The 25,564-nt window shown below is 40.4% G+C and overlaps 1 protein-coding gene and 1 pseudogene across 2 annotated transcripts; both read right to left on the minus strand.

The window, feature by feature from the left end:
- Positions 1 to 572: 572 nt before the first annotated feature.
- SELE (selectin E) lies at positions 573 to 8,029 on the minus strand (the record flags this gene model as incomplete). The annotated part of the gene is made up of 11 exons (XM_081257387.1): positions 7,887 to 8,029; positions 7,463 to 7,546; positions 6,501 to 6,887; positions 5,835 to 5,942; positions 5,236 to 5,421; positions 4,250 to 4,435; positions 3,952 to 4,140; positions 2,576 to 2,764; positions 2,188 to 2,364; positions 1,508 to 1,618; positions 573 to 625 (listed from the first exon to the last, which is right to left on the minus strand). Exons 2-11 carry the CDS (start codon positions 7,497 to 7,499, stop codon positions 573 to 575), a joined length of 1,623 nt encoding a protein of 540 aa, XP_081113513.1. The 5' UTR covers positions 7,500 to 7,546; positions 7,887 to 8,029.
- A 15,128-nt stretch (positions 8,030 to 23,157) lies between these two features.
- On the minus strand, positions 23,158 to 23,879 carry LOC308612387 (14-3-3 protein theta-like; annotated as a pseudogene). The gene has a single exon. The product of its transcript is annotated as a 14-3-3 protein theta-like (transcript).
- Between the last annotated feature and the right edge of the window lie 1,685 nt (positions 23,880 to 25,564).

Consider the following 25,564-nt stretch of genomic DNA (forward strand, 5'->3'; position numbering starts at 1 on the left):
GAAGATCCCACATGCCGCGCAGCGGCTGGGCCCGCGAGCCATGGCCGTGGAGCCTGTGTGTCCGGAGCCTGTGCTCCGCAACGGGAGAGGCCACAGCAGTGAGAGGCCCGCGTACAGCAAAAAAAAAAAAAAAAGAATACACATTTTAGAGCCAGACTGCCTGGGTGTGAATCCTGGCTACTATACCACTTACTGGTTTTTGAGATTTTAGGCATTAAGTTCTCTGTGCCTCATTTTCTTCATCTATATAATAATAAATACAATGGCCCTTATCTCATATAATTCCTAGCTTAGAAGGTTCCTAGAACATAGTAAGTGCCATATAAGGGTTAGCTATTATTATTATTCATGTTCATAAACGAAATGACTCCATAAAGGCCAGATCCTTGTTCCTTTCCTCTCCTCCTACCAAAAAATGAAACAACTTTCCCTAAAATAACATGAAGGTGGTGATATCCTCCCTAGACCTGCAGGTTCAGAAGGTTCCAGGAGCAACAGAACATGTAGAGAAGATATCTTCTTTCAAAACCATATGTGATTTTCAAGTCTTACCTGATTCCTCTGGACTTAAATTAACTCGGAAAGCGTTTGGTAAGATCCATCTGATTGAAGGCTTTGGCAGCTGCTGTGGAATACATGAGAACACTAAGTAAAGCACTGGTTTCCAGCATGAAGAGAGAAAAATGTGTAAAATGTTCAATGGTATGCTTTATATAAGAGTGCAGCTTACCTGGCAGGAACAAATTTTTTTGCTGCAAGAGAAAGAAAACCATCATTTGGACTAAATGACTTTTAAGGATACATTAAATCCGGAAACAACATGACTCTTTTCATCAGGGGTTGCAAACTCAGTACGTACACGGCCCCTGTAACTATCAGAGCCCAGACACGGCTTGGTGGCAACAAGGGGGCAGGGCAGGGGATGCAAAGTGCACACTCATGCAAAGGACACAGCAGCTTCCTAATGCAAGCGGATAGCAACATGCTCTGCTTGCCAGGTTCGGCTGTCTTCCAATTTGCCATGAGAAATCTCAGATCTGGATTAGATGTGAAATTTCTTATTCTGTAAATGTCAGAACTTAATTCAAAAAATGTTAAAGACTCTGTAGGTCAAACAAACTAGGAGTGTGGCTAGATGTGTTTGCATATCCCCTGAGATACTCCCATATTTAAGCCTGTATTCCAAATAAAATTTTTGGAAACATTTTATTGATTTTCCCAGGACTGCTAATTATGGCAGCCTCATTGCAACAACTCCCAGGGGGACCACAGCATTCAATGTGAATAGCATCCCCTGGAGTTGTACAGTGTTAGCACACTAACATTTGTATTTCCTGAAACTCTTTCCCTAAGACTTCTGCTTAATTACCCTGCAGTTTATTAGTGTTTAATGACTAGTGACTAGATTCTAATTACTTTTTAAATCTGTGAGAGATAACATGACTCATCAATGAGAAAATAATGTTTTTCAAAAACCTTTTTGGAGTACGTTCATAAATGCCCTTACCTTTCTTCTGAAGGCGTTTCAGAAGCCAGAGGAGAAATGATGCTAATGTCATGAGGGAGATCCCAGCAGCAGAAAGTCCAACTGCCAAGGGAGTCTGGGACTCAGAAGGAGCTAAGGAAACAGAGGGGGGTAAACTGTCATGAGAAGGAATTAAATTCAAAGTCTTTCTGTTCTGTCCATTTGCCCTTTTCTTTGTGCACTGATTACAGTGTACAAAGCAGAAGAGTCATCTAGTTCAATACATGAGGCAGAGACATGGTACTAAAGGCCTTAGAGATCAGCCCCAAACCACCTTTTGTGAGCTTATCTCCCAGTGTGGCTAGGCAGAGCTCTAACTTACCAAGCTTTCACAGCACACCTTGGTTAACCTCTCTCTCTCTCTCTCTCTCTCTCTCTCTTTTTCTCGCTCTCTCTCTCGTTTCCCTTCCCACCCCCCCAACTTTTCCCACTAGCTCTCCTTTTTCCAATTATCAAAATTCCATTGACATGTCACTTCTTCTGTTTTCTCTTTATCCCCATAAAATGAAATGTCCATCCATTAATGTTAACCTGAGTAACCTTTCTGACCTTTCTGGTTTGGATATACTGGGTAGTTCATTACTGTAGCCAGATAGCTTCCTTTCTTAGCTCCCTTTCTTCTCTCTGGTCCCCCAGACAACCACCATCAATCAATGCTTCACCTTCACAGGTAGGCAGCATCCCAGACCAGTGTCCTGTGGCACCACATGTCAGAGCTGCAGGGCCATTGAGTGTCCATCCTTCAGGACATGCAAATGTACACTCGGTGCCAAACACAGGCTCCCCACTGCAGTTTATGTCGATCTTTCTGGGAACCTCCAAACGTGAACATTGTACCACTGCAAATGATAGGACATAGGTAGAGGTTAAGAAAAATCTACTGGAAAAATTTTAAAACTGGCAGAAGAGTCACCAATAAGTGTAACTTATAAGCACTACTTAGTTTTCAGCATGTAGGACATTAGGATCAAGTCCCTTGGGGCAGTCTAGGTTCAGAAATGTTTTAAGGTACTTGACCTATACTCCTTTAAAGATTGAATTCAGTCCTACCTTGGCAGGAGGGGACCTCCTGTGTCCACTGTCCCTGAGATGTGCACTCAAGTTGAGCTGATCCATGTAATTCAAAGCCTTCCTCACAGCTGATGGCACAGGAGGACTTGTAGGTAAACTCTCCAGTGGGGGAATGGGTACAGTTCACTGAACCGCTTCTGGGCTGAGGGACAGCATCACATTTCACAGCTGGAAGACACGAGTGAGCACATTAGAAGTTTGTTTTTATTGGGCAGCAACAGGTTTCCCAAGGTAACCAAGTCCCTAGCTCTTCAATAGTGCTCACAGGAAAACTCACCCATGGACCCACTTTGGAAACTTTCAGAAGGACTAGAAGCACTAGACTAGTTGTCTTTCAGAAGACAACTCATGTAGCCTCTCTCTGGGCTGGACAAAGCTTTCACGGGAAAACTGAGCTACCAAAATTATGGTCAGAAAATAATGTAGTGGAACTGGATAGTACTTGGCATTTGACGACTGAACCCAGATCACTTTGGACAAAGGAACACTCAGAGAATTCAAGACTCTTCATTAGTCCCTGGACAAGTGGGAAGATGGCTGTGTTTTCTTTGAATTCCAGTCCCTTCATTGACAGGGGTACTAATTAAAGGACAGCCTTTAACAGGACCAGTGGTTCCTGAGCTCTGTTCTGATGTGTGAAAGAAGTCAGGGTTAGGAGAAAGATTTTATGTAGTCAGGGAGCAACTTATGGGTCCTGGATGCTTACAGATGAGGCCAAAAAGAAAGGAGGATAAGAAGGCAGCCACATAAAACTTGTATGCTTTGCAGTTTTGTTTTTGTCTTGTATTTTTTTGCCACTGTAAATCATTCTGTGCTGTATTTGGCTACAAAAATGCCCGTACTTGATAGTGAAAACTGCTTGCTTTCAATGTTCTTGCTCTTGCTTTATTAAATTAAATTAAACTAAATTTTAGTACTTATGTATATATTAAGGGTGTCTCTATATCTGACACCACACTTGAAACATTTTCATCACTGCTAGCTATGAACAATTTCAGAAGAAAGGCATGACAAGTATTTTGGAATCAAGTCATGTTCTCATAATCCTACTTTGTAAATTTTCTAATGTGGTTTCCCTTCAGATTAAGATTTCTGCTTACTCCATGCCAACGTCTATAAAGTTATATTAGTCCAGTACAGTTAAGAAACCAGCAAAGCATCCACTCTTACTACATACAATCCTTTCCCTGGACAGTTCTTTTATATGCATCTCACAAATATAAGATGAATGTTGCCCATCAGATCTGATTACTATAGTTAAAGTAGGCATCAGATTTCATTTTCAGTGCTTCACATTTGAAGACTGCTGCTCTTTGAGAAAGGGAGAGTAGTGTAAAGGAGACTCTCAGGCTTACCTTCACAAACTGGGACCTGCTGTGTCCATTGCCCCTGGGTAGTGCATTCAACCTGGGCTGGCCCCCGCAACACGAAGCCTTCTGCACAGGCAAAGTGGCAGGATGACTTATAGGTGAACTCTCCAGCAGGGGAGTGGCTACAGCTCACAGTGCCATTCTGAGGATGGCTGATGGCATCACATGTCACAGCTGTAACACATGTCCCAATTTACATTAGCAGGTCTGGCTTACCCATTTGGAGTATAGGTTGAGAAAAAAGAATATTTACAATATAAACCCTGATGTAGAACCACTGTACCTTTACATGTTGGTTTCTTGTTGTCCCAAATCCCAGAGGAGAGACACTGCAGGTGCTGGGGTCCAGTGAGTTTATATCCTTCATTGCACTCAAATTCACAGGTGGTGTTCCACAGGAAGCTTCCGTGGCTTTGGAAACATTTCACAGCTCCATTGACAGGATTTGTCAAAGCTTCACACTTAGCCACTGGGGATTTGAAAGAACACCATGAATTTTACAGAAGAGTGACATATTCACTTCTTATTGAACTGGAATTTATAATACAGTAAGATAGATCAGAGGGTAGATTCCCAAAGCCCTGCGTGTATCCTTGGGGACATGCGCACACCCAATAAAGTTTTTATACTTTTTTCTTGATATTTTCATCTTCTCTGATTGACTCGGACTATGCTAAGTGGTTTCTGATCTATTTTATCAGATCTCTCATCAGGTCTCTGGTCTATTTTACATAAGGAAAAAACAAAGAAAAATAACAGGTTCTAGATTAGGATTTGTGACTAGTGATTAAAAAAAACAATCCCAATGTACATAGAACATTCATTTATTTTAACCCAGCATGACCTGGAGGAAAGAATTTTTTTGTCTTTGGCCTAGAAAGATAAGACAGAGAGAAAAGGGTATACTGAGGCTGCTTGATTATCATGCTCTTAAATTGGTGCAGTTGTATGGGTGAGCTTAAACAGAGAAAGGGGAAAGTCATTAAGATGTTAAGAGTATGGTTCCACTGTTTTATGTGTTTTCTTACAAATCACCGGAGCCTCAGAAACACTTATGTCAAACATAGGATCCAAACCTCTCTCAAAGCCAGCTGGTACCATATTGGCCATACATATTGGCCAAGAGAACAAGTTTAATTAGAACTTGTTTAATTAGGACAAGTTTAAAGGAACTTTCCCTGATGTGCTGAAAATGGTATAAATTGGATAAAAAGTAAGGCAATGAGGGATGAGTTAGAGAATGTTCTGTGCCTTCTGAGAGAGACTTACTATTGCAGGCTGGAAGAAGAGCACTCCATTCTCCAGAGGAAGTGCACTGTGTGGCCTCCGTGCTGCTTGGGAGATAGCCCTCCCCACAGCTGACAGAGCAGGAAGAATTGTAGCTGAAGTTCCCCAAAGGATCGTTGCACACCAGGCTTCCATGCTCAGGGGCTTCCTGTGCCTGACAGGTCACAACTGAAAAGGGAAACCAAATCAATTCTTCTCCTCTCTCGCCTTATCAGGTGGGAAGAACCCTGGAAACTATAACTACTGTTTATTGAATAGCAGGCACTATGAAAATGTGTCTGCATTTGTTCACATGATCCAAACCATAAGCCCGTGAAGTTGGTACTATATTGTCCTCATTTTACAATGAGAAAACTGGGGCTCAGAGAGTTTTACTATGTTGTCAAGGTGCCGTAATTAGTAAGTGGTGAATCTGGGATTCAAAGCCAGGAGGGTCTGACTTCATAGCCTCACCTCTTAACCACCTTCTGAAACCATATGCCCTAGGGAAGGGAAGGCATGCAGACCTGACTCTGAAGCCAGCTGGGACACGAAATCCTCCTACCATCTCTAGCGAAGGAAAAGGTGAGACCAAGCCTTACCTTGCTCACACTTGAGTCCCTTGAAGCCAGGGTGGCACTGACAAGTGTAGCTGTTGATGGTCTCTCTACAGTCACCGTGGCCGCTGCAGGATGTCGGGGTACAGGCAGCTGTGGAAAAGACAGTCCGTGGTGACGATTGTTATTGTGCTTCAGATGAGTTTCTTTAGGAATTCAGGGTCAACAGTGTGTAACGGGGATGTCACCAATGATACAGGGTGCCAGAGATTTTTAACAGAAGTGCTTGAGGAAATGCCAAAGCTGAGTTTTAGGCTCAACCATTTTAAACCTTGATGTTAATGTCAGGGGTATAGCTGTAACTGGCTCCCCAAATAGAAAATTCCCTTTATCACAAACTCTAAAGAAAGTTCCCCTACGGCACATAAACAACAAGTAGCTAAAAATGTATCGTGTGTGTGCACACACGGTATATAAGTATAGACCTACATATATGCATATATGTATACATAAATACATACATTCTTGTCTACATTCACACAAAGAAGCAAAAACACATTCTGTTTTAAAACATCAAACAGAATGTTTTAAAACCGTATCTTTTAGAACATAAAATTCCCACAATAGAGACCAGTTTTTGCATACAGTCCACAATCTGTCAAGATGCTCACACACTGAATCTCCCTCCCACTGCTGCCACAAACTCCCTACCTGTATAGCACAAGGCTAGCTTCTTTTTGCTGCATCTCTCATCGTTCCACTTGCCCGAGTCCTTTTCTCTCTTGATGTAGATCTCTACACAATCCTCCTTGCTTTGCTTATTGTTTGGTTCACCTGGAGCCCAGTTGGTGGCCTCTTCAGTCAAAGGCTTCTGGGTCCCTATCCAGGTCCATGTATTGTTGACCTTTCTGATTCCGATCCAGTAATAACTTGGCGAATAGCTGAATGTGGAGTTCAGGTGTTTAATCTCTTCCTGGTTTTGAATTGCAACCAGATGTGTGTACCTTTGCTGGCAATAAGCACTGGCCTCATCAAAAGTCATGGTTTCCGTGGAGGCGTTGTAAGACCAGGCTCTACTTTCTTTAAACAGGAGAAGCACTAAGGGGGAAAATGTGAAAGGAATGGGAAAGTTTAGTCCTGCTATTGTTTGACTCTGTTAACTGGACCTTTTGTTGTCTTTTTTTTGGCATCTAGTGGCCTTTGGCTTGACTCAACCTTTTTTCACCTTTTCCAAAGTAAGAATGGGTACGAATGGAGAAACTACCATTTACTGTGTATCTCTTTTGTGGTTGCCCTTCTACTTGGTGCTTCACCCACCATAACCTACCCAATATACCTACCTAATAGTAGAATAATAATCAGAATAACTAAGCTTTTTTGGGCACTAAATATGCACTGTTGGAGGCACTTTACACGAACCACGATACTGGATCCTCAAAATGCCTCTGGGAAATAGGTTATTTATGATCAACTCTTTATATGTAAGGAAGCTGAGACACAATGAGGTAAATTGCTCCTAGCCCAGGGCATGACACATTGTGAGGAGAGGCCAGGGATGCTGCTAAACAACCTACAATGCACAGGGCAGCCCCCACAAGGAAGACTTATCTTGTCCAAAATGTCAGTAGTGCCAAGGATAAGAAACCCTTGTCTAACTACAGGCACTGACTTACCGAAAGTGAGAGCAGAGAGAAACAGTGAAGCAATCATGACTTCAAGACTTCTTTTGATCCCAAGATTAGACTTGAAATGCTTTTCTGGGGGGAAAAGTACAAAATTAATTATAGAATGAAATCCCAGGCTACCAGTTACTCAAATCATTCTACAATGTTGAGTATAGCAACATCATAAGATTTTCAGATAAAGGATTGAAATCTTTTGCCACCATCTTCATTTCAAAGACATTTACCCAAATGAATACATATAAAAGTTAAGATTCTCATCATTTAGGTCAAAGAGAAAAGCCAGGTTTTAACTTGTCTGAATACAATAAGAGCTTGCACAGATCTTTTATCAAAGGCTTCTTGCCTATCTGTTCATATTAATAATCTGTGTTTCATGGCCAGATTAGTTAAGTGAAAGACTTCTTGCACTTACCTGTTCAGTGAAGCAGTTGTTTCAGTGTCAGATTCCTCCGGAGTTGCTGCTGCTTCTGTCTCTCGCCACTCTTGCAGTTCTGATGCGAGGTCAGCCAAGAACAGTGGAGCACTGCTCCTGCTGGAGCTGCTTTATAGAACGATGCTTCCTATGAGTAATATGAGGATATGTCCAAACCCAGTAAAGAGGAATTCCCCGGCAGCATCCAAAAAGTTTCCAGGAATATCCATAATGCGAAAAATTACAGTGATGTCAAAATGAATTCTCCTTTTTTACATATCTTTTAATTTTACATGAATTCTATTGATATGACACAAATACATGGTTTTAATCCCCAAAACATAAAATCTATGTCTTTAAATTTTTTTTTAACTTTGCTTATTAGTAGTCCCTCTCCTGAAATTGTGGTAGCAATCAGAATTTCATCACCCTAAGCAAACTAAGAATAGTTGTGTCATCTATGGACTATTACCCTCAATTTTCCTACCCCATACCAGTCAATTATGTCATCCCTCACTTTCTTTCTCTTTCTCACCTACCAACTCAATCCATTTTAAGGTACAATACCTCATTGGAATGAATCATGAAGTAAATGTTAATCCTCAGATTCTGTGCATAGTTAGGCTAAATTACTAGAAACAATATCTCCCACTTTAATGTCTGAAATAATGCCTTGTTTCTTAATATAAGAAAAATGGGAAACAGACTTAGATATTCCTGTCGGGAAAACATTCATGATTTGTTCAGTGAGAAAATAAAGATGAAAACTATATATACTCGTGTTTAATTTACCCAAATTTGGTTTAAAAATTTTTAATGTGAATTGCAAAAACATAAAAAATGTATCAAAATGTTAACAATGGATTTCTAGATGGCAGGATTCAGGGGTTATTTTTATAACTTTCGTGATTATTTTCAGTTTTTCCCAGTTTTTGCAATGACCCTCTATTACTTTTATAGTAAAAAGAACACAGTTTAAAGAATTCTGTGTCTAAATGCAACTGAAGGGTGTATATATATATATATATATATATATATATATATATATATATATGTATGTATGTATATATAATATCACTGATTCCTGGTCTTTATACTGGCATTTCTTTTGGGCAGTTATATACAATCACCATTCTCCATCTCTGCATCTTGTTTAATTCAAACAGTAGAGAAAGTAAATGGGAATCTTTTACTCTCCATGTTCTGTAGAGATCAAGTGAAGCTAATATTCTATAATTACAGTTTTTTAGAATAGGACATCTAAGAATGTACTCTAAGCAGACATGAAGTAGTAGTGGCAGGGGAATGAGGGGGGAAATAACAGGTTAATTTGTCTCATTACACATGTTAGCCCTGGCTCTTTCTATGAACATAAAGACCTAAGCCAAACAGGCAAAGAGAAGAAAACTTCCAATGAGTACAACTGATTTTAAAAATTAAATAAATAACCCAGTTAGCTAATTTAACTCCTAAAACTGCCCTTCTCTGAACAGAGACATTATCATCCACCTCCCGCTCTTTTATATTTTCTAGATACTGACATTATTTTTTTAATCAGACTTTATTTATGTAATGTGGTCGTTATGGCTCAGTAAATGTGGAAGAGCAGTCAGTCACAAGTATTTATTTAGATTTTAGAGAAGGATGTGAAGCTGGGTTAATACGTAATCTGTATATATTTTATTTTTTAATAAGCTGTGAACATATCATTTGCCATTAAAAAATGTGTACTGTAGGCAGATCTTAAAATTTATCTGACACACTAATAAAGTACCTAATAATTATTTTGAAGATGGAAATTAGTCATAAACAGCCCTAGATAACTACATTTACTATTATGATTTTTCATAACTAAATTAAGTTTATAATTTGTCTCTTTCCCTTCACAAATATCTAAAAATAGCCCCAATGGTGGTACAGTCCCTATTTCATTTACAAATATATGTCCTGGACACCCCCCCCCCCATACCCAGTTATAATCTGTAACATCTACTGAGCGCTTACTACGTGTCAGGCCCTGTTCTAAGCTTTTTTGCATATTTATCTAGATGATTATTTAATTCTTACAACAGCCTATGAAATAGGCACTCTTATCATCCCCATGATACAGATGAGGAAATTGAGGAACCAAGGATTATACCTATCTCATCCAAAAACACAGAGCTAAGGAGTTGAAACTCAGGCAGTCAGTCTCCAGAGCCAGCTTCCTTAACTGCTATCCCAAACCACAGTTTCTCTTGTTATTTTGCCCCATGATGAGCCTCCCTGTTCTTCCCAAGTCCCCAGTCTCTCTCTTCTTCCCAAGAGCAATGTGATCATCCCAGCTGTCCACCAAGAGGGCTGTGTCCTGGTTTCCAAGACATAAAGGCAGGAAGGGAACCAAGGGGCAGTAAGCAGTAGACAGACAATGCAATGAAAAAGAACCCTAGGTTCTCAGCTATGGGGGAAAAGTGGATGAAGATACAAGCAAGGCAGGCTGAGCTATACCTAGGAAAAGTTTTGATCCCTAGGTCACACTTTCCAGGAGATCCTGATTCAAAAGCAGATTCTCCCTATGGCTAAAGGGTAAAATGTTTTAAATGTACACTGAGAGAACTTCAGGGACAGAACCCAATACCAAAACAGAAGGATAAGAGAAATAAGAAGTCAAAGAGATTGTGAGTAAAGGTAATTTATTATTATTATTGTGGTTGTTGTCACTACCAGAGATGTAACATTCCAAACTCACTCACCCTTATAGTTATCCTACATTCTCCCAGAATATTTTCCACATCCCTGCCACCTGAGGTTGGGACCACAAATCATGTACCTGGCTGCTAGGAGCTGAGGGGCTTTCTTCAGGCTCCAGGGTTGCTGAAGAGGTCATAGACAGACCTAGTTTGCCTTTCATAGAGAGACGTCAGCACTGTGAGGGGCTGACAGCTGGACTGTAGCTTCTTCACCTGCTTTTCCTGATCTGATGAGGGGCACCCTCATTTGGGGATGGAAGAATGAGTTGAAGAGGAAATTAGGTGAGTGTTGAATAACTGGGGGTGTTGAGTATTATCTCCTCTTCCTCAAATAAACCTAATGTCCCAAGTAGCAGGCTGACTAGAGGTCCCTCAAGGCCCTATTGAGTCTCCCAAGCTCAGAAGATGTAGTCCCTGGACTGCTCCATTTTCAACCCTGGCCTCATATGGACACCCGTTACAATCTCCAACTTGGAGAGGCAAAGAGAAAAGGAAAGAAGATGGTGAAAACACAGGCACACGCCAGGCTCCACCACCAGGGCTATTTTGTCTCTGAGATGCCACCCTTCCTGGCTTTATCATCCCTTTTCCTGGAAGTGCCCTGGCCTCTCCTCCACGTCCTGTAATGGGGCACCAAGGACTTTAACCGCTTTTGCTTCTGTGCCCAGGCCAACTCATTCTCACCTTTATGGTGATGGGACATCCCTGAGGGAGTGGGGGAAAGCCAGAAAGAGAAGGTTAGGGTTCCCAAGGCAAATGTTACAGTGTTACTCAAGGCCATCCTGTTCATCTTCCATATATAGGGACAAATAAAAGCCATGGACAGGAGATTATTGGATTTAATGGGAAGTAGCACTGGCCATAAGCACATGTGGCAAGACCATCTATTAAAGTGTGAATTTAGCTTTGGTTCCTCAGTGCTGCAGGGAACTATGAAGCATGGACAGTGGCCTTCCTGAGGTTCTTGGTTCCCTCATCTCTGGGCAGTGTCGCTAGGTGCTTATTTTTGAAAGCTTTGGTAACTTTTCCCCAAATTCGACTCTGCTAACATCTAAAGTACTTCTGTAGAGTGTAAGGTAGGGAGACAAAATCCCAATAAAGATTCAATACTATTTGCAGAATACAAATATGATATTTCTTACAGACCCAAAATTGTGAAATAAAATTAATAACAGTATGCCATCATGTTGTAGAATGGCATTTCTTGCTTGACTGAAACATACGCATCTTTGATAAAAAATTAGTCTGGTTCCCTCTAAAGTCATTCTCCAGAAAGGCATATTCACTTCTTTGGATGCGTAGCTATCTCAGAACACCTGGGTCAAGTAGGAGACCTGGGCTCTCTGTCTGCACTCCCACACCCAGGGACCAGGAATCCGTACTTTAAATGAATATTCAGGTAATTCTGATACAGATGCCCAAATCCTACCACACTTTGAGATATATTGGCCCAGGGTCACCTAATTTGGGAGAGAATATCAAGAAGACCCCATGGCTGGTGCTCAGCCCTAAGTACAATTATGACCAAAATGTCACTACAGTTACTGACACCCTCTCTACTGGAAGACTGGAGGCACTATTTGTAACAGTGTTGGGCAAATACAGAAAATATTTAGGATGAGTCGATGTTTTGACTTCTCGTACATGGAAAGTAAATGGTTTTTAACCAAAGAAAGAGAATAGCTCTAAAGAAGTACCATAAGTCGATATATATTAAGTTAGTCTCCTTTCTTGTCTGATTCAAGAGGACTCTGTAATTTCCACTAATTTCCCTTTTTAAACTTCTGGCACTATTCTGAGATTTCAATTCTAATGTGCTTCCTTGCTTCCTGCTTGGTAGCACCTTATCTTGAAACTTCCGTTTTCTGTTTTGGAATCCAAGAACTAACAGTGGGAATATCTTCAAAATGAGCCAACTCACACCAGTCAGAATGGCCATCATCAAGAAATCTAGAAACAATAAATGCTGGAGAGGGTGTGGAAAAAAGGGGACACTCTTGCACTGCTGGTGGGAATGTGAATTGGTACAGCCACTATGGAGAACAGTATGGAGGTTCCTTAAAAAACTAAAAATAGAACTACCATATGACCCAGCAATCCCACTACTAGGCATATACCCTGAGAAAACCATAATTCAAAAAGAGACATGTACCAAAATGTTCATTGCAGCTCTATTCACAATAGCCCGGAGCTGGAAACAACCTAAGTGTCCATCATCTGATGAATGGATAAAGAAGATGTGGCACATATATACAGTGGAATATTACTCAGCCATAAAAAGAAACGAAACTGAGCTATTTGTAATGAGGTGGATAGACCTAGAGTCTGTCATACAGAGTGAAGTTAGTCAGAAAGAGAAAGACAAATACCGTATGCTAACACATATATACGGAATTTAAAAAAAAAATGTCATGAAGAACCTAGGGGTAAAACAGGAATAAAGACACAGACCTACTTGAGAATGGACTTGAGGATATGGGGAGGGGGAAGGGTAAGCTGTGACAAAGCGAAAGAGAGGCATGGACATATATACACTACCAAACGTAAGGTAGATAGATAGGGGGAAGCAGCCGCATAGCACAGGGAGATCAGCTCGGTGGTTTGTGACCGCCTGGAGGGGTGGGATGGGGAGGGTGGGAGGGAGGGAGATGCATGAGGGAAGGGATGTGGGAACAGATGTATATGTATGACTGATTCACTTTGTTATAAAGCAGAAACTAATAAAAAAATATATAAATTAAAAACAAAATTCAGACAGAAACTAAGTCAAAAATAAGCAGTTAGTATAAAATCTTAACTTATCAAGAATAATTTAGGTTATGAGGTTAATTAGATTGGTGAGCAATGTGTTGTAGGGATATAGAGACATATTTTAATTATCAAGTGTTTATAATTCAATCTAACAATACACTGCCACAAATGAGAATAAAAATAGATGCATAATTGCTGTCGGTAAAAAAAAAAAAAAAAAAATGAGCCAACTCCAGCGGTGAATTCCCAAGAAGAAGAAATAATTGCAGATGGGCTGGTTAATTGACAGAGCCCTTCCTGAATGTAGCCAGACTGCTTGCCGTCAGTTGTTAACAGAGAGGGGAAAATATCCCTGGATTTTAGAAAAGCTTCCTTGCTTGTTTTCCTTGGCCATCATGCTGCTTGTTTTGTAATCAGAAGTCTCCTAAAGGATTATTATTAGCTTTGCTCTCAGTGTCTTATATCAGGAGAAAAATCTGGCCTCGTCACTTTTTGAATAAAAAGACCTGCCTTTTCCCTTGTATATTGTTTTAATTTTTGAACTTGTGAATGTACTATCAAAAAAATCTTCAGTTTAACACCAACACTGTGAATTGGAGCAAGCTTCTTGGCCTCTTTAAGTCTCAGATCTCCCATCTAGAACTAAAGGTGTTTGACTACAGTCCCTGCCGGCTGTAACATACTGTGGCATAACATATAAATACAGGAAGAGACTAATTTAAATCCAAGTGTTCTGTATTTTTCTTTGCTGTGACATTTTTAGCTAATAATTAATAACGATACCATATATATTATTGGTATATATGTGTGCCTACTGTGTGTGCACTTTACATGCATTACTTATACAAATTTCACAAAATGAAAGGTAGATATTATTAATTCCATTTTCCAGAGGATGAAACACAGACCTCAAAAGGTTAAGTAACTTGCCTATGTTTTTTCAGTTAATACATGGTCAAGCAGAGATTCAAATCCATGCCTGTGTTATTCTAAAGCCTGTGTCCTTTGTGTTGATTCCATGCCTTCTCAGATTGAAACCTCAGAAGGTAGATATACCTTAGTTTTTACATTAAAAAAAATGTTATAGCAACCTGCTTGGCTTCCTTTACCTCCAGCCAGCTCATAAGTGCAGTGTCTTAGGTTGAGTTCCTTCTGAAGTGGACCCGGAGACAAGGACATAGGTGCAAGTCATTTATGTGGGAGGTGATCCCAGGAAGCACTAGTAAGGGAGTAAGGAAGTGAGACAGGGAAAGGGACAAAGCTAGTAAAGGGTGTGCTAATCAGCAGCTTACCACTGTGGGAACCAAGACTCAGTCCCACAAGAGAACCCTGGGAGACACCTCAGAGTATCCCCAAGGAGTGGTGAGGGAGATGGGGGATGCATCTACCAATTCCAGTCCGTCATTGGCTAGGGGCTGATCCTAGGAGGGCATGGTTAATTCTCCTGCTCTTCCAAGTGGATTCCTGAGGCCAGAGAAAGCCCTCCACCAAGAGATGCAGGTGCTTATGGTTGGAAATGACATGATTTGACCTGGGTGGTTTTTTTTGTTTTTTGGGGTTTTTTTGTTTTGTTTTTTGCGGTACGTGGGCCTCTCACTGTTGTGGCCTCTCCGGTTGCGGAGCACAGGCTCCGGACGCACAGGCTCAGCGGCCATGGCTCAGGGGCACAGCCGCTCCGCGGCATGCGGGATCTTCCCGGACCGGGGCATGAACCCGTGTCCCCTGCATCAGCAGGCGAGCTCTCAACCACTGCGCCACCAGGGAAGCCCTGACCTGGGTTTTTAAAGGATGATCTGTATGCTGTATTGGGACAAAATAGGCATGTTAGTTTTCTATCACTGCTGTAACAAATTACTACAAATCTGATGGTTGAAAATAACCCAGATTTATTATTTCATTGTTTCTGTAGGTCAGAAGTACAGGTTGGGTCAACTGGTTTCTCTGCTCTGGGTTTCACATTCCCAAAGTCAAGATGTCAGCCAGTTGGGCTCTTCTTGGGAGAGTCTGGGAAAAATCTACTTCCAAGGTCATCCAAATTGTTGGTAGACTCCAGTTCCTTGTGGTTGTCAGACTGGGGTCCCTATTTCCTTGCTGGCTGTCAGCCAGGAGTCATTTTCATCCTCTTCAGGCCATTTTCATTCCCTGGCTTATGGCTCTCTTCGCTGTCCAAAATGGTAGTTTGAGTCCCTCTCCTCAAATCTCTCCAACTTCCCCTTCTGCATCATCGTTCGTTGGCCTACGACTTCTGCCACATCTCTCTGCCTTACTCTGCTGCCTCCAATTCTACTACTAAGGGCTCATGTGATTACACTGGGCTCATTCAGATTATCCAGGATAATCTCCCTATTTTAAGGTCAATTCATTAATAACTGAATTCCATCAGCAAAATCCCTTCCCAGCAGTACCTAGATTAGTGTTTGATTGGATAATCAAAGAGGAGATGGGAAGTTGTAGGGGTTGAGGAGGACACATTTAGAGTTTTGCCTACCAGAGTAGGCACTTGGTCACAGAGATGCAATCCAGGACCTAGTTGCATGGCTAGCCTAAATTAGTGCTGGTGTGCTAAGGCCAATTCTGTTGTGATGTGCTTTCTGACTTGGTGCTTATTATATCTCCTCTGCTTAGAAGTGGGACTAATTCCCTGAATCCAAGGATGTTCCAGACCTTTAAGTGGGGATTAAATATAAGTGGGGATTAAATTTATACATTATATACATCGTCCCACCTGTACCCCCTGGGCAGTCATCTTTCCTGAATAACCCAACCCTGTTAGTTTTTATATCACACTTGGTCCTTCACTCTGTGAACTGATATTCCACACATAGACACTTCATTTTGTCAATCCTACTACTTGAATTAAATTATTATTATTAATCTAGCAACTATCATTAATTGGCCATTTCACACCAGAGGCAATACTAAGAACTTTAAATATACCATGTCATTTGATTATCATAACAGCATTAGGAACTAGGTGTTACTATCCCCATTTTACAGATGAGAACCCTGAGGTTTAGAGAGTTTAAATAACTTGCCTGAGATCTCATAGCCTGTAAGAGGTAGAACTAGGACCTAACTGACTTCAAAGTCTATGTTCTTGGCTACCACACTGCCTCTGCTATAACTAACTGAACAACTGAACAATTTTAATCCACTGCATGGAATCACTGGCATGCCCCATGATGTCAGGCACAGCCATAGTCACCAGGTGCAAGATCACCACCAAGGATTTGAAGGAGAAAAAGGACATTGTGGAGAGGGGGAGAATAAAGGAGCCACACTTGCTAGTGGGAATGCTAATGAGAAAAATAGGAAGCAAGATGTAGGTGAAGAAGAGGAAGAAAGTGATGAGGAAGAGGAAGAGGAGGAGGATGAATGACATGGTGAAGAAGAGAATAGAGAGGAAGATGAAGAGGCTGAGGCAGCTACATGCAAATGGGCAGTTGAAGATGATGAGGATGACAATGCTGATACCAAGAGCAGAAGACTGATGAGGAGGACTACACAGCAAAAAAGGAAAAGTTAAGCTAAAAATTAAAAAAATAGGGCTTCCCTGGTTGCGCAGTGGTTAAGAATCCGCCTGCCAATGCAGGGGACAGAGGTTCGAGCCCTGGTCCAGGAAGATCCCACATGTCGCAGAGCAGCTAAGCCTGCGTGCCACAGCTACTGAACCTGTGCTCTAGAGCCCGTGAGCCACAACTACTGAAGCCCACGTGCCTAGAACCTGTGCTCTGAAACAAGAGAAGCCACCACAACAAAGAGTAGCCCCCACTGGCTGCAACTAGAGAAAGCCCACATGCAGCAACAAAGACCCAACACAGCCAAAAATAAATAAATAAAAATAAAATAAAATAAATTTATTTTTTAAAAAATGAACAAATACAATTCAATACAATACACAAAAAGCCACTGTGACCTATTCATCATTCTGTGTCAGAATCTAAACATGGTCACCTTTGGACAGAGTCCCGCCAGTCAGCCCACCTTGGGCAACACACCCATTGATGACACTTCTTGTCCATTACCTGACCAAAACCATAACATGAATTTGAAACAGGGAAGGAAAAAAGAACCAACATTTCTAAGGCCCTGCTTTTTTTTCTTCTTTTTATTTAAATTGAAATATAGTTGACTGTAAAATATTGTATTAGTTTCAGGTGTACAACATGGTGATCCAACAATTAAATACATTATGAAATGATCACCACAAATCCAGTAACTATCTGTCACCATACAAAATCATTACAGTATTAACTCTCTTCCTTATGGTACATATTACACCTCTGTAACTTACTCATTTCATAACTTGAAGTTTGTATCTCTTAATCCTCTTCACCTATTTCACTCAACCCCCTGCCTCCTTCTCCTCTGGCAACCACCAATTTGCTCTATGTATCTATAAGTCTGTTTCTTACTATTCTTAAGTTTTGTTTTCTTTGTTCATTTGTTTTGTTTTTTAGATTCCAGGTATAAATGAAATCATATAGTATTTGTCTTTCTCTGACTTATTTCACTTAGCATAATACCCTCTAGGCCCATCCATGCTGTCACAAATGGCAAGCTTTCATTCTTTTTCATGGGTGAGTAATATTCCAGTGTGTGTGTGTGTGTGTGTGTGTGTGTGTGTGTGTGTGTGTATACTAGGCTTTATCCATTCATCTATCCATGGACATTTAGGTTCCTTTTATATCTTGGCTGCTATAAATAATGCTGCAGTGAACATAGGGGTGCATATATCTTTTTAAATTATTGTTTTTGTTTTCTTTGGGTAAATACCCAGAAGTGAAATTGTTGGATCATATGATTTTTCTAATGATATTTTTAATTTTTTGAGAAACCTCCATACTGTTTTCTGTAATGGTTGCACCAATTTATATTCCTAACAACAGTGTATGAGCGTTTCCTTTTCTCCACATCCTTGCCAACATTTGCTATTTGTTTGCTGCCTTTTTGACAATAGCCATTCTGACAGGTGTGAGGTTATGTCTCATTGTGGTTTTGATTTACATTTCCCTGATGATTAATGATCTTGAACATCTTTTCATGTGTCTGTTGGCCATCTGTATGTCTTCTTTGGAAAAATGTCTATTCAAGTCCTCTGCCCATTTTTAATTGGATTTTTAAATATTTAGTTGTGTGATTTCTTTATATAATTTGGATATTAACCCCTTATCAAATATATCATTTGCAAATATTGTCTTCCATTCAGTAGGCTGCCTTCTCATTTTGTTGAAGGTTTCTTTCACTGTGCAAAAGTTTTTTAGTTTAATGTAGTTCCATTTGTTTATTTTTGTTTTTGTTGCCCTTGCCTAAGACAGATCCAAAAAACACTATTGCTAGGATCAATGTCAAGGAGCATACTGTGTATGTTTCCTTCTAGGGGTCTTATGGTTTCAAGTCTTACATTTAAGTCTTTAATCCATTTTGAGTTTTTTTATATATGTAGTAGGAAAATGGTCTAGTTTGATTCTTTTGCATGTAGCTGTCCAGTTTTCCAGACACCATTTATCAAAGAGGCTCTCTTTTCCCCATTGTATATTCTTGCCTCCCTTGTCAAAGATTAATTGACCATATTAGCATGGGTTTATTTATGGACTTCCAGTACTGTTCCATTGATCTACGTGTCTGTTTTTGTGCCTGCTTATTTTCTTGAAAGCACTTCAAAAAGGAAAATGTGTTTGTAAATTTTATTTACATTTTATATTTTTGTACATATTGTTAGGGGTCAGCCATTTCTAACGATCTCAGATGACCAAACCAACCTTCAGAGTGTTTTCTGCCCTACCTCTGACTTTACTTATGGTGTGCCCATCTTCGTTCTAATCTCAAATGAGAAAAAAAATACACTCGTAAAAAGAGCAAAAACAACAAAAAATCTTATTCCAAGCGCTTAGTAACATCTTTTGTGTTTATATTTAGCTGTACAATAAGTACTTGGTTTGTATAAGATGATTTAAAAGGCCAAAGGTAAAAGCTTCTTTTTTTTTTTTTCCTTTTTTTGGTCTGTGAGGTTGCTGTTTATTTTTTGGCCCATGTGATGTATGTGTGAAACACTGTTGTCCAACAATAAATTGGAATTTTATTTCACTGAGTTGTTCTTAAGAAAGAGAAAGAGATGGAATGGCCAATTCACTGTATGAAGTCATTTTCCAGTACATGATGTTTTCTATAATCCAGTTTTACTTACTGTCCATTAGTTGCTGGTGTCCAAATTTGTACTGAAAAATGGGGTTAATTTTGGAAATCATAATAATGTCCTTCTCATAGAGTGTTTTTTTAGTCGTCACATCCCCAGCCTCCGACTCAGCCTGGCTTTTAGTAAACAATCACAGATACTTGTTGAATGAAAAAATGAATGAAGCCACTTGAAACATGTAAAACATTTGTTAATGTGTCCTAATCATAGGTTTTAGAAAGGTTGGCATCCTAAAAAAAGTGTGTGCACTCTTCTTTCCACTTTAATTTTTCACAATGTAAAGACAGAAAAGCATCTGGGAAAAGCTGCCAGCCTCAGTATCTCCTAATAATAAATTGAGTGCCAACTTTGAGAAGCTAAGTGAGAGGGTTGATGAGGCTTACCTACACCCCTCGCTGTGCTGAGAGCCCTGTGGGTAGTCAGATCGCAGGAGAGCAGGGAGCACCCCTCTAGGGGCACATTTCCACACTGAAAATAATGAGGCTCAAATATCAGATGCATCGCTAAAATGTTTTTTATGTTTAAAGGCATAAAGAAGATATCTCAGTAAAGAATCACTCTGATTTACAGCATCTGCAAACCCTTTTTAAAATATCTAAAATTTTACTAGAATATATTGAACCTTCCCAACAAATTCTAGGAAGTTATAACCTTCCTATCAAAACTGGACAGTGCAAGCGCAAAAGTAAGAAACCAGTCTTTTGACATCCAAAAAAAAGAGTCCCAATCTGGAAACCCCACCTGAGTCAGCCACCCTGGCATTGCCTCTGTGTATCTTGTCTACACACGACAGTCATCTGTGTAAGACACAGGAGTCAGGGTAATAAGCCACATCCCCTTCATCTGGTTTGCCAGTGTTACAGATTGAAAAGTTAATGTTTCTGTAGGGCAGAGCATCCATGGTTATGAAATGATAAATCTGACAATGGGGAGCTTGCATGCATTGTCCAGAAAAGAGGCTGGAAGAAGAGTTGGGGCTGACTTTCAAAATGGAATTTCCTTGCTCTATGGGTGTTGTCTTCCTTGGCGTTTGATGTTTAGAGGTTCCTTTCCTTGTTCAACAATGTTGATTTTGGAGAGAAAACAGAGTTCAAAACCCCAGGGGTCATGTTCTAGGGAGTGTTACAGGAATACAGAGGGCAGTTTCACGAAGCCAACAAGGCTTCATCTCTGCTTTTAATAGATAGAAAGAGAGGAAGAGATGAACAATACATTTTTAAGAAGCTTTATCTCATAAAAAGATGCCTCCAGTCAGTCTGGATAAAGGTAATTGGCATGGGAGCGTCTTTATGATTCTAAAGAGTGGAATGTTTCCCTTAATTAAGAGAGCCTTGTCTGACTCAAGGGAAATGAAACGCTTTCTCAGATATGAGTGGACCATAATCCCCACTAATAAAACACAAATAAGGCGATTGTCTGGAGTGTCAGAAATGAGTCTTTTCCCCCTCTTGAAATATTCAGAAAATTGAAGCAAAGCTATATATTTTTTGCATTTTCTTTGTCTAACAGATAATTTTTTTGGTTTATAAAATATAATTTAATTTTATGTTACTCTGCTGTTATATAGGGCATAACATTTTCACAAGGCTTTTTTGGAACTACGATCAATGATTAGCAACACACAGTAGTGGTCAAGCTCTCTAAACAATAATCACTAGACCACTGGACAACCTGTCACATGTGCACAAATCTGCATGGAAAAGTACTAAAGTTTTAGACTCAGACTTGTGTACTTTAGCTTATTTCCCCCTTTTAGTGTATTAGGAAATGACATGCACTTCAATTTGCCAAAAGCAATGCTTGTATTCTGAAAGCAACACGTTACTTCTGTTATATGGTACAGTGAATACCAGGACTCCAAAGGCAGCAGGCGTAAGTGAATTTTTCTTGGGAAGGGAAGCTGTCAACTTAAACAGCAGCAAATGAAGAGCAAATAAGGAAACTCTGTTGTTATAGATACACGAGACCTCCATCATGTATGATACAAGAGGCATCTCAGTTTGTGACTCTTAGCCCAGAAATGTGAAATGCTTTTTCATTCAATCTAATACTTCTGGATTCCTACCGAAAAGGAATACATTAAGAGCATGGAAAGTTGCTTACTGAAAGGAAACCCTTGAAGAAGAGTAAGGGAGGGAATGTAGAAATTAAGAAGTTATGTAGAACACTCTTTATATTGTAGTTAATTACATTTTCATATCTTCACAGTAATGCAAAACACAGTCACTTACAGAACTGGTTCAGATTACTTAAATACCCGATACATTTTTAGTCCTCTACATAAGCGTTTGGAAGTTATGTTTATATGAAATGAAGCTATTAATACTTTCTACAGCAGTAACTGCACACCAGGAAGGCCAAGACAAACACAAATCAAAGAGTTTTGCCAAAGCTGCAATGTGAAAAGACTACAGACAATTGATTCCACACACATGAATGGGCTTCTTTGCTATAGGAAATCCAAATGAAATAAGGAGATGAATACAGTAAGTCCCCTACATACGAATGAGTTCCGTTCCAAGAGCACATTCATAAGTCCAATTATAAGTCCAGCAAAGTTAGCCTAGGTACCCAACTAACACAATCGGCTGTATAGTACTGTACTATAATAGGTTTGTAATACTTTTCACACAAATAATACATAAAAAACAAACACAAAAAATAAAGAAAACATTTTTAATCTTACAGTACAGTACCTTGAAAAGTACAGTAGTTCAGTACAACAGCTAGCATACAAGAGCTGGCATTGAGTGACCAGGCAAGAAGAGTTACTGACTGGAGGAGGGGGAAGAGGTGGGAGATGATAGAGCTGAAGGATCATCAGCAACAGGAGATGGCAGGCAAGCTGCAATTTCACTCACATCTGATGTTGATGGCACAGGTTCTGGTTCCTTGCTGGATTCAATTCCATCTACCCTCTTGAAAAAATGATCCAGTGATGTCTGGGTAGTAGCTCTTTTTTTCTCATCATAGATGACACAGTAGCACTGGATTGCATTCTGAACGGCTGCTGTAACCTCCGTGTACCGTTCTACATTCAGGTCCTGTGCCTCAAAAACTAACAGTGCCTCCTCAAATAAAGAAAACCCCCTTGCCATGTCCTGCGTCGTGAATCTCTTCGCTTCTTCACTTACTTCTTCCTCTTGTCTCTCTTCATCCTTCCTCTGGGCCTCCAGTTCCATCAGGTCTTCATTAGTAAGCTCCTCATGTTGCACAGCAAGGAAGTTCAATGAAGTGGTCCTTTTGCAGATCTAGCTCTAGCGATGTTTCCATCGTTATCGCTTGGCTCTTCTCAGCAGTACCAGCTACCATAACCACTGCTTTTACGCTTGCTTCCAGACATCCTGGGCTTGAAATAAAGATACCGTACTACTGTACTCTATACAGTATTATACAGTAGAGTACACAAAAGCACAACCACTTGTAGAGTACGCAGGCACGTCACAATGTACGCCAGGCACGTGAACTAACTTACGTAACTGGACATGCAAACCACATTCACATCTTTGAAGGCTCGCAACTTGAAGGTTCGTATGTAAGGGACTTACTGTAGAACGGTTTCTTGAGAGGAAGAAGGCTGACACCCTACATGTACTTAGTTTTCTGCCCCTGCTGCCACATCACATTCTTCTCCTGCACTGTCTGATGTCCATAAAGTTGTCTCTAAGAAACTGCATGTTGAAGGCACTGTCTTTACACGCCTCGTCTTCGTTCAGTGTATCAAGTTCTTCAGTGACCGCATCAAAAGCTATTTTAGCCAGCGTGCAGGCACGTTCTGGGTTATTAAGGATCTCATAGTAAAATACAGAGAAGTTAATAGCCAGCCACAGGCAGATGGGGTGTGTGGGATGCATCTCTTTCTTGCTTAAGCCTCTTGGTAAGCTCCTAGGGAATTATCTATCATTTATTTCTGATCATCACCACATGAAACTTCAGCAAGGCACTGGAAGTAATCTCCCTTCATTTTCAGATAGAAGATCTTACTCTCTGGATTAGGTGCAATGGCTATTAAATGCTTGTCCAACAAATCCAGGACTGTGGCGCAGGTGGACCTCAGTTTGGACTCCACCATCCCTCGACAGTCCTTAATCAGCTGCAACTTCTGGTCAGAGGTGTAAGTTTTCTGCTGGATGTTCAAGATGACCCTCCAGGTGGACCTGCGGCCCCTGACCACATTCGTGTAGGCCAGGGACAGGAGGTTGCGCTCCGGCTTTAACGGCACGGCGCCCGCGGTCCATCACGGCCTTCAGTGCTGGTGACCATATCGTCATAGCGCTCGGCCAGCTCCGCCTTCTGGATCAGCTCTGTCTTCTCCATGGGGCGGGGGAGAGGAGAGCTAGGGCGAGCACCCACCCACCTGGATCAGGAGGGAGCTGAGGAGGGCCTTCTCGTCTCAGTGGCGCGAGTCTCACCACTTTGATCTGCTTTGGCTTTAGCCGAGGACCCTCTGGTCTCAGCTCAGCCCACCACACCCCGGTGCCTGCAGAGGGAAGGTCTGCCACTCCAACAGATAATTGGCTAAGGTCTCCGCTTTGCTAAATAACTGGGAAGCAGCATGAAATAAAATAAAAATTTGGTCAAATCAGCAAAACAAACAATTCTGGGTATTGCCAGGAACTGGCTGTGTGAACTTGAGTAAGGCATGTCTCTCTGAACTTCAGGTTCATCATCTGTAAAGCAGTATGGTATCTGTAAAATGGGAATTCTTTCTATACTGTAAAGCTGTGGGTTTCTTTTTTTTAAAGTAAAAATAGATGACATAAAAGGAATAAAACACTTGGCGGATATAGTCACTCAATAAATAGTACCATGTAAAATACTATTAGAAATGCTAATTTTAGACTTAGCTATTCAGAGATGATCAGCCAAAGCTGGCTATGACAGATGGCAACTAAGAATTTGCCTGGTCTTTAGAATGGAAATAAATAAGTGTTAGCAATGTCTCAATCCTAAAAAAGAGCCTATCAGCCTGGACAGGTGGGAAATTTCCAGGCTAGTGTCATGAAACCCATTCCTTGAGAAATAGATCCTGGATTGAGTGAAGGAAAATTAATAGGAAATGCTGCCCATAGCAAAGCAATAAGGCCCCCCAGAGGCTCTGGAGTAGGTAGATGACATTCTGGAAAATGAAGAAGAGCAGCCACTTGACCTTCCTCTGAAATGGGTACCAAGATTTTACAGACTTCCTAATTGTATAAATGCCACCACAGCACTGGTTTACAAAATATGTTCTATGGAACACTACTTTCCAGAGATGTGAAAAGAATATCATAAATACATTTGAAAACACTGCATAATATAGTTCTCTTCTTAAAGAATCTTAATGCAGGTTAGCATGTTAAAGGCTCTGAGAAGTCCTTCAGAGTAGAACTATGTTCCACATCTGTCTAAGTTGGTATTTTCCCAGTCTACTTGATTATGGATACCTTTTCCCCCTACAATACCATTCTCTGATATATCTCTAACAGTATGAAAATAATATATGCACAAGGTTATTCATTATGGTATAATTTTTAATAGAAAATATTGGGAACAATCTAAATATAAATGCACAGCATTTACCTTTTCTCTATAAACTATGTGCACATAATTAAGACTTACAGAGCCCTAGAGAAAATGACTCACTCCCTGGGGAGCATTCTAACCAACATATATTTGCCTTTCTGTGTGCTGTGTATACAATTTAAATTTCAGTCTCAGAAAAACTGCAAATTACAAAATGTGTGCCAAGGACTGACTGTGTAGACAAGTGTTTCTATAAGCACTGGTTCTTCTCTAATGAAAATAGTCCTGTTGATAAAAATAATGAAAACATTTTGTGCAAGTATAAGTTTCTCCCAGCCTCCTACCTATATAAGCAGAAATGTAAGCTGTTTTCCTGTCATCTTTCACATCTATCTTCCAAACTTTGGTGCTGGCTTGGACATTCATTTTCCCTTTTGCAAGTAATCTTGTAAAAGTTCAAGGTAGGAAGAAATTGTATTGAGATTTGTTTTGCTGAG

The sequence above is a fragment of the Mesoplodon bidens genome (genome assembly GCF_964165515.1).
Source record: "Mesoplodon bidens genome assembly, chromosome: 2".
NCBI classification, from domain to species: domain Eukaryota; kingdom Metazoa; phylum Chordata; class Mammalia; order Artiodactyla; family Ziphiidae; genus Mesoplodon; species Mesoplodon bidens.